This window comes from Panthera uncia, chromosome B1 (genome assembly GCF_023721935.1).
Source record: "Panthera uncia isolate 11264 chromosome B1, Puncia_PCG_1.0, whole genome shotgun sequence".
NCBI classification, from domain to species: domain Eukaryota; kingdom Metazoa; phylum Chordata; class Mammalia; order Carnivora; family Felidae; genus Panthera; species Panthera uncia.
In genome coordinates, this window is record NC_064811.1 from 43,012,464 (window position 1) to 43,021,245 (window position 8,782).

General features: G+C 43.6%; 1 protein-coding gene across 2 annotated transcripts in view; it reads right to left on the minus strand.

The window, feature by feature from the left end:
* The window catches only part of KDR (kinase insert domain receptor), a 46,587-nt gene extending 42,634 nt beyond the window's left edge, over nt 1-3,953 (minus strand). Inside the window, exon 1 of one of the 2 annotated variants that reach the window (XM_049630477.1) lies at nt 3,599-3,953. In XM_049630477.1, coding sequence (XP_049486434.1) covers nt 3,599-3,665 — 67 coding nt within the window. In that variant the 5' untranslated portion in view covers nt 3,666-3,953. The remainder of the gene's footprint in view (nt 1-3,598) is intronic. The other variant, XM_049630476.1, reaches the window with a different exon arrangement.
* Between the last annotated feature and the right edge of the window lie 4,829 nt (nt 3,954-8,782).

The following is an 8,782-nucleotide window of genomic DNA, read 5'->3' on the forward strand; positions in this document are numbered from 1 at the left end:
ATGTAACATGCCCATTAATATACTTTTCCTCAGAGAATGAGACTAAAAAAGTATGATGCTAATGAATTACAATTGAGGAATCTCAACTTATTAAACAAAACTTTGAGCTTTCTGATACCAAGCTTGTAACACAAGAAAGCTGTCTTTACCTACAAATACAATGGGACAGATTCTCACCATGGGTCACTCCACAACAAGAAAAAACAGAGTTCTCTGTGAACAAAATGCAAAGAGCTAGTAAGTATTGAAAAACTGTCAGAGAAAGAAAAACTGCCCACCATGATAGGGCCTTAACTAATATCCAGATCTCCAAAACACTACCTTAAAAAGTGATGGATGCTGGGTAAGCACCAATCTTAATATGGTCCTTAAGTCGCATCAGCTAAGAACAAATGAGTCTCTACCCAAAGAAAATGAAAACACTAATTCAAAAAGATCCATGCACCCTTATGCTTATTGCAGCATTATTTACACTAGCCAAGATATGGAAATAACCCAAGTGTCCATCAATAGATGAATGGATAAAGAAGATGTGGTATATATACAAAGGAATATTACTCAGCCATAAAAAAGAATGAAATCTTGCCATGCGCAAGGACATGGATGGAGTTACAGAGTATTATTCTAAGTGAACTAAGTCAGAGAAAGACAAGTACCAAAGATTTCACCCATACGTAGAATTTAAGAAACAAAACAAATAAACAAGGAAAATCAAAAGAGACAAATAAACATACACTCTTAAATATGGAGAACAAACTGATGGTTGGTAGGGGGTAGATGAAATAGGCAAAGGGGATTAAGAATACACTTATCATGATGAGCACTGAGTAATGTATAGAATTATTGAATCACTATATTGTACACCTGAAATTAATATATCACTGTATGTTAATTACACTAGAATTTTCAAAATAAATAAATAAATAATTTTCAAAAGAGACCCAGTGATTCTCTAAGCCTAAACTGGCACTGATCTTGTTGGGTAAATAAGACAGTATTAGCAAATATGAAAAAGTATGAGTAAACAGAATGAGCACATATTGAGTGCAAATACCCAATATACTGAATCTGTGGACCCCAGTGTGAACAGCTACAGGTAAAATGAACAACTGATCACACATATTTCTACACACTCACCCAGATGTGCAAAATAGTTGCTGATATAATTGTAGATTTGTTGATCAATATCCTTGTTTAAAAAAAAAAAAACCCAGAAATTAAGTTATATCAATAAATCTCAGAAACTAATTGGTATTGGTACTGACTTGTGTTTGGGGTAGTAATTCTTAAACTTTAGGATGTGTAAGATATCCCTAGCCCTACAAATCTGCATTTTAACAAGTATTTCAGGTGACTTGATCATACATGGTCTATGGGACCCTCTTGGACAGCTATTGATCTGGGATATCAGGATCAGTTAATCAGCATAGCATTTTTCAATATGGAAGGAAATAATTGTCCCAAAGTAGACAAACAATAAAGCAACGTGTTTAAAAGCAATAGAAAAGCCTCCCAACAATGGAGTCTCACTTTGTTTAAGAAAAGGAAAATGAAAACAACTCAGTTGGATGCGTACAAATATCAAACATGACTGGGAAGCACTAGGTTGAGAAACGTGTTGAAAACAGTAACTTAAAACAATTTGTACAATGATCCAAATGAGAAAGAGCCCATTATTTGGGCACATTTATGTGAGGAAAAAAAACGGTAGTAAAGGCAAAGTTCTAAATAGTTCTGTTCACCCTACAGCCAAAACAAGAGTTCTTGAAGATCTCTCATAAATTATCGTCACAGATTATCTCACACTCTAGCCACACTTTCTTATGTTAAAAAAATTCATTAAAGATATGTTCTCCATTCACAGGAAGCTAAGACAACACCACACTATTCTAGAGACGTGCACACAACAAAAATCTTTTTCAGCAAGACTGTATCAATAATGATAATTTCAAATTCATATCCGTAGACCAACCAACATTCAATTTTGTTTTGCTCCTTTAAGCTTCATTCATTTTCATTGGCAGGTTTAAGTTCCGCTCTTCAGAAATTCTGAAGAAATAACTCTAAGAAGCGCATATGTTGCTAGTCCATAAAAAGCCCTTCTATGTTCAAATCCCCTAACCAAAATTAATTCATGTGTGTGCTATTACCCTTCCAGCTCAAAGACAGGAAGGAAAAACAACAGTGCCTCTGTCTCTAGAATTTGATGGCACCAATTATAGTCCAATCCAATTAAGTAAGTCACACACTCCAAAAGGGCAACCTCATCATTATATTCAGGGCAACCCGATTACAGTTACACTGCTGCGCTATGAAACACCCCGGGCTTAGAAGCAACTCACTTCTTTGTGGGATACAGAACAACCACATGTTCCACACTGTAAAGGGGGAGAGAGACTTCTTGTCAGGGACAAATGAGTGTCCACGGCGAAGCTGGCCCTGATGAACCAAGTCATTATCAAGAAAATTCAATAACTATAGACAGATGATCTTAACAGTGTACGAGTGTGTCTTTTTTAAGACTCTTTTATTTCAATATAAGGAACTTTCCCTGAATCATTTGACCTTTTTCTTTTTTTTCCTTTTCTCCACCCTCTCTCCTTTCTCACCCTCCAAAGAGTGGAAATCTGGAAATCCGCAAACTGTGGGTACAGAAAAGAGATACGAGAAGAGAGCGGGCAGGGATGACGGGGAACGCGAAGAGAGAAAGACAGACATTCATTGCACCAAGAGCATGTGTGTTCCTAATCCTGAAGGGGACTGAAATTTTAGGTGGCAAGGAAAGTGGCGAGTGGCGCTGTATCCAGGTACGGAGTCCCGCAGAGTAAGTTTTCAGATCGTGAACTTCTGATCATGCGCTTATCCCAAAGACCAAAGCTTTAAAAGATGTCACTCTTTTACATAAGAAGGTGAGTGTTTCTTGGAGACACTTTGGGAAGCTGTCACAATCCCGAGTCCGAGCCCAATTTCACCTTCTCTCTGCAAGGAGAGCGGCATCCCGCACCAAGCAAGGAAAAAAAGTTTCCCTCCCCGAAATGCAGCTCATACAGTGGGTGTGTTTGTGGGTTCCAGCCAGAAGGGAACGGCACACCGGGGTCCCTGCTCAACTCCTACAGAGGCAGAGCCTAGTGCACGATTAGATCCGAGCGAACCGGCTTGCGCTCCCTGCAAGGCTTCCTTCCCCGAGTCCGGGCTAGTGCGGTGCGCCCAGCCGGACAGCGTTCCAGCGCCTGCTCCCGCCTGCGGGAACACCTCTCCCCTGCCAGCCCCGGGCGCCCGCCTTCCCACCCCCGCCTCCCGAAAGCCCGAGGGTGTGTCGGCTCCGCAGGACTTGCTCCAGCCGAGGCCCCTGTCGCAGACCAAAGTCGTGGAAAAGGAACTGCGCTCCGGAGACTACCGGCTCTCTGGATCATCTTGGGCCCACCAAAGAGCCTCAGTTTCCTCATTGGTAAATGAAAAACCACAAAGTGTCAGGTCACTTCCAACTCTCCAGCTCTCTGAGTCTGAGTTAGATCCGGCCTCCAGGACCTCTCCGCATCCCCATCTCTCCGCCCGCACCCGACCTCTCCGTCTTCCTTCTGGGGAGTGGGCTCCTTACCCACAGAGGCAGCCCGGGTCTCCACGCAGAACCACAGAACGACGGCCAGCAGCGCCTTGCTCTCCATCCCGCACCTCGCGCCGAGCGCCCTGCCCAGAACTCGGGCGCCGGTTCTTTCTCCCCGGGCCTGCCGGGCGAAGAAGGCGCGGAGGTGGAACGCGCGCCGCAGCGCAGGACTGTGAGGCGCAAAGGGGAGGGTGCTCTGGCTCCGGCCACGACTTGCAGGGGCGTCTGCGGGTGCCAGGAGGAGAGGAAATCCCGGCTGCGCTACAGCTCTGGGCTTTCTGCGCGCAAGTGATGCCCCGCGCGGGCAGAGGAAACACAACCATCCACCGCCTGCTCTCCCGGGGTCCCGGGACTCAGTGCCGGGTGGGAGCGGAGGCCGAAACTCTAGAGCTTGGGGGCGGGGTCTTGAGGGGCGGGGCCGGGGCGGGGCTCCCCTCTGCCGCAGGTCCCGCCTCTCAGCCGGGTACCGGGCCTGGATCCCCGGCTCCCCTTGCCCACTGCATCTCCCCGTCTCCCCGCTGGCCTGGGACTGCATCTGGCCCCGGGTCGCCCGAGGCAGAACGTCCCAGGTGCAACAACTCCGTTGTTTATCTCCGTAGAGATAAAATGTAGCCCGTAACGGCTTCTGAGAAACTCCAAGCTTCAGTAGGTTGAGGCCCTCCGAGATGAGGGTAGGGGTGCAGAAGGAGGGGACAGCGCCGTGAGCGCAGGCGAGGGACACCGAGCCTTCAGGAGGCGCGCCAGAATTTGGGACCGTCTTCAGCGCCCTCGCGTTCCCGTAGTGACTGGGCGACAGGCTGTGGATCAGCAGCAGCAGGTTGAAGCAACCAGGGAAAAGCAGATACAGAACCCAGGCGAATGCAGGATCGCAAACCGGCAGGCAGTGACTCCAGCCAGTACTGAGTGTTTTGCTTGGCCAGCAAAATTGTAGTTTAAAAATCTGAATCTGAATGTCTGTAGTCAGAATATACACATGCTCAGTTCTCCAAAGTTCCCCCTATTTCCTCTTATACCTGGCAGCTTCAAATGTTTTTAAGTTACCAGCCTAGCCCCCAAAGGCATTTAAATTTGAGACCCTGGCTTTCACCAAAAACCTGCATCAGGACTCCAGGGAGCTGTCGGTAGCCAGGGCCCTAGCATCGTGGCATGAGAGCCACCCATCCGTGAGTGAGTGAAGTTCTCCTTGAGAAAGGGCTTTTGTCCACCGTGTTACCTGACAAGGACTACATGACTCTTTCTGGGCTTTTGAGCAGGCCCCTTTCCAGAACAGAGCTCCTAGCCAAGATACCCATAGGCCCAGGAGAAGAAGGCCGGCTTCACTGAAGCAATGAAGAGAATGCTCCCTGGTCCCAGACCCGGGGCATCCAGAACAGCTTACCAAACCTCTCCTCACACGACTCTCTCCGCATGTGTCGACTCCTTGTGGAGCTGTTTGGAGAAGGCAGATTCCTTTAGACATTTTTTTTCCTTCTTTTCTCTCCATGCCTCCCCATACTTAGCAAGTGACATCGAACAACCCCCAGCTTCATTAAATAGGGATCTTACAGATCCCTCTGTCTTAAGGCACCATCCTTCAGGAGAGATGGAGAGGTAGAATTATTATTTCTGCATCTAGGCCAAACCCTGCTTCCTGAAATATACACCGTGAAGTGTTGCTTTTCTTCTTCTATGTTTATATTTGCTGTACTCTTCTGCTTTGCAGACTCGACAACTGAAACATTTTAATTCTGAAATACAATGAATGTATATGCTTAAGATTTCTTATCATATGAAACAGTTGAGACTGAAAAGCCCTTCTTCAGCAGAGGCAAGACTTTCACCTTTTTATTTTTTCCCAAGCAAATGTTATGCACATATAGGTATAGGTGTATCGCCAAGGGTGGCCCTGGTATAAATACCATGTTGACATCTTTCACTTTAAATTAGAACTTGAAGTTCACTCTACATTGACCCATAAGGTTCCATTTTATTCTTTTTAATAGTGACACGATGCTCCACTGTAGAGATGTACTCATATTTAATCTAGGAGGTAATTATATTTGTCAGAGTCAGGAGTATCCTTAAAGAATCCCCTCCCTTCCTGCTAGTAAACTTAGCAAATAAAGCAGGACCTGACAAAGCTGGATGGGGGTGGGGGGAGGGCAAGGGGAGGGGGGGTGGAAACTGGTTTGAAGGAGGCCATTTCTTTCCATTTCTATCTCCAAACAATTCTTTAGGCTCAGGCTTATTTACAATTCATGACACTTCCTCTTCCAGGTCTCACTTAGGAAGATAGTGTCTCCTCCCAATGCAAACCAGAACCTGCAGGCCCATGGTAATAGCCCCCTTTAGCAGTCTTAGAGGAAATGATGCGTCTTTGATGGTCACAAGACCAGAATTTGGCAGGGTTGCAATGAAATCAGTCTACCACATTCCCTCCCACACAGTACTTAGAAGTGCCTTATGTTCATGAAAAATGACAAAGTCTGTTTTTTTGTTTCTCTTTTATTTTTTATTTTTTTTGAAAAAGGTCTAGTCATTGGGCAACACCCTCCCATTATGTGGTACCACTGGAGTGATTTTGTGAGTTAATCCTGCAGTACAGGTACACCCACCCCCCTATCAAAGTGCCCAAGTGTATTCAGTGCTCCTAGATGGGATTCGGACACATTTGGGAGTGAGGCAGCAGAGCGTCACTAAGTGCAGACCCTGGGGCCACACTAACTGGACTTAAGCCCCCTTACTATCCATGTGATCTTGACCCACTTACTGGTTGCCTACCTATGAAACATGAAGGATGATAATAGTACCTTCTTTGTTGGTTTTTTTGGTAAGAATTCAATGAGTTACTGCATGTAAGGCACTTAGAATAGGACCTAACAGCTGGTGAGCCCAGACCTAGCACATAGTCAGCATCTGATACAGTGGGAAGCAGTCTGTGAAGGTCAGTCATACCACAGTGCGTGGCCTCCATCATGCTACAGAGCTCTACACTGCAAATAAGGCTCATTAATCTGCAATGGCCATTTTTGAGCACCTACTATGTGCTAGCACTATAATAGAGACTAGAGTGACAATGGTGAAAATAAAGGCAATATGAGCATAAATGAGCGGTCATCACGTAGCTCCATCCAGGGCAAATTTAACTTAATCACGGAGTGCTCTGTATTCCAGCCACTTCTTTGGGTTTTGTGTACACAGAGTATACATTGTTCATATCACCAGAGCACCCTACATAAATTATACTCTGTGATGCCAAATTTGGTTCTGGCACCACAAGTATTTTGGACTTCATATGTTAAAGTAAGACTACCAAAGTTTAATAATTGTGGAAGTTGGATGCCAAGTATGTATGGGTTCATTTTACTATTGCCTTTACTTTTACATATTTAAAATTTGCTGTAATAAAAAAAAATTTGTTTTAAGTAGCTATAACCAAATTGATGCCTGATCTATTACATTATCACTAACTTTTCCACTGTCGGTGTCTTGACATTACTTCTAGGAAACGGTTGAGGCAAAGAGGCAGATGGATGAGAATTTGCACTTTTTACTTCGTATGTTTCTATAACACTTTGTCAAAAGGAGAAAGTGTTACTTTTACAGATAAAAAATATAAATCAAGATCAACTCTATGTTCTATTTTCAAATACTGCCATTTGTTGATTACATATTTGCATAACACTTTCTCGTGTTTACTTCATTTAATTTGTTTCCAATATTCATTTATGCTGTAACTTACCAGAGCCTGTGACGACCTTGCCAGATGTTGGCTTGATTTCATAGCTTGTCAGTACTCATGACTATCATACCCTTCATCTCTCATTCACCTTCATTACACACTTATATTTATTTCACCGTCTGTGTGACTTATATCTTTAACTTAAACTCAAAATAAATTTGTATGTTCGAGGGAAAAAGGCTATGGCACCACAAAGCAGGCTATTCCTATCAGTGGATATGCAATATGCATATGCAATATGCAATATGCCATATCCTATTGCATATTCCTATCACTGGTTGGCTTTATTCGTAAAGTCTTACATCCTAATAAAATAAAGCAAACTCCTCATCCTTTTTGTGAAACATGAAACAGAATTTCATTAGTTGTCACCTGCAAAGGAAAAATGCCAGTTAAATATAGATGTCTATGTGCACTCCTGAAACTATCCCATATAGTTTTTTATTAGATCTTACATAAGGATTAATACACTTTTTTTACATGTAGAAAGCATGCAGGGAATTCAAATAATTAACTGAAAATTCACACAGCACGGAGACGGAAGTTAGAAAATAACAAAAGTTGACAACACTCATTGAGCACATCCTTTGAGCAGGCACTGTTCTGAATACTTCATCCCTTGCTTTATCCTTACAACTTCCCAAGAGGGCAGCAAGCACTATTAGCAATTCTTAGTGAAGAAGAAAAGTAAAAACAAGAAATCATTTATTTTTAACTACTTGAGTATTCCTTTGCCTTCCTAAAAGTCTTGCCAAAAAAGTTGTCTTATTTGTTTGCAAACAATTGATGCATAGTTTGCTCACCATTAGTTAATGACCTGATAAAAGTCAAGATGTTTTTTGGGCTTTTAAAGTAGGAGGGGCGCCTGGGTGGTTCAGTCAATTGCATGTCCAACTTCAGTTCAGGTCATGAGTTCGAGCCCCACATCAGGCTCTATGTCGACAGCTCAGAGCCTAAAGCCTGCTTCAGATTCTGTGTCCCCCTCTCTCTCTGCCTCTCCAGCACTCTTGCCATGTCTGTCTCTCAAGGGTGAATAAACGTAAAAAAAAATTTTTTTTTAAAAAGAAGAGAAAGAGAAAGAGATTTGGGGAACACTTATTATGTGCCAGGTACTTTCCTTGGATTATCTTACTTTAATGTTCACAGTAAGAAGGCCATCTCAATGTAGAAGATGCTGTAATTATTCTCATAGTGGCTTGTGGCAGGGGCGAGGAGTGAGATTCACGAGGTTTAACTCTTCTATAATTTGACAACAAATGGTAGAATCAGAACTGAAAGGCAGAGAGGTATTAAACATTTAAGGCAGACCCCTCCAAGCACATAGATACAGCTTCTTACTGAGGGCAGGTCCCTTCCAAGGGATGACACTGAGTCAGTCAACACCAGTGGCTTCCTCAGCCTCTCTAGGATGATCACTTCCATTTTCCTGAGCAGATGGAAAGCCAAGGGTGACTTAG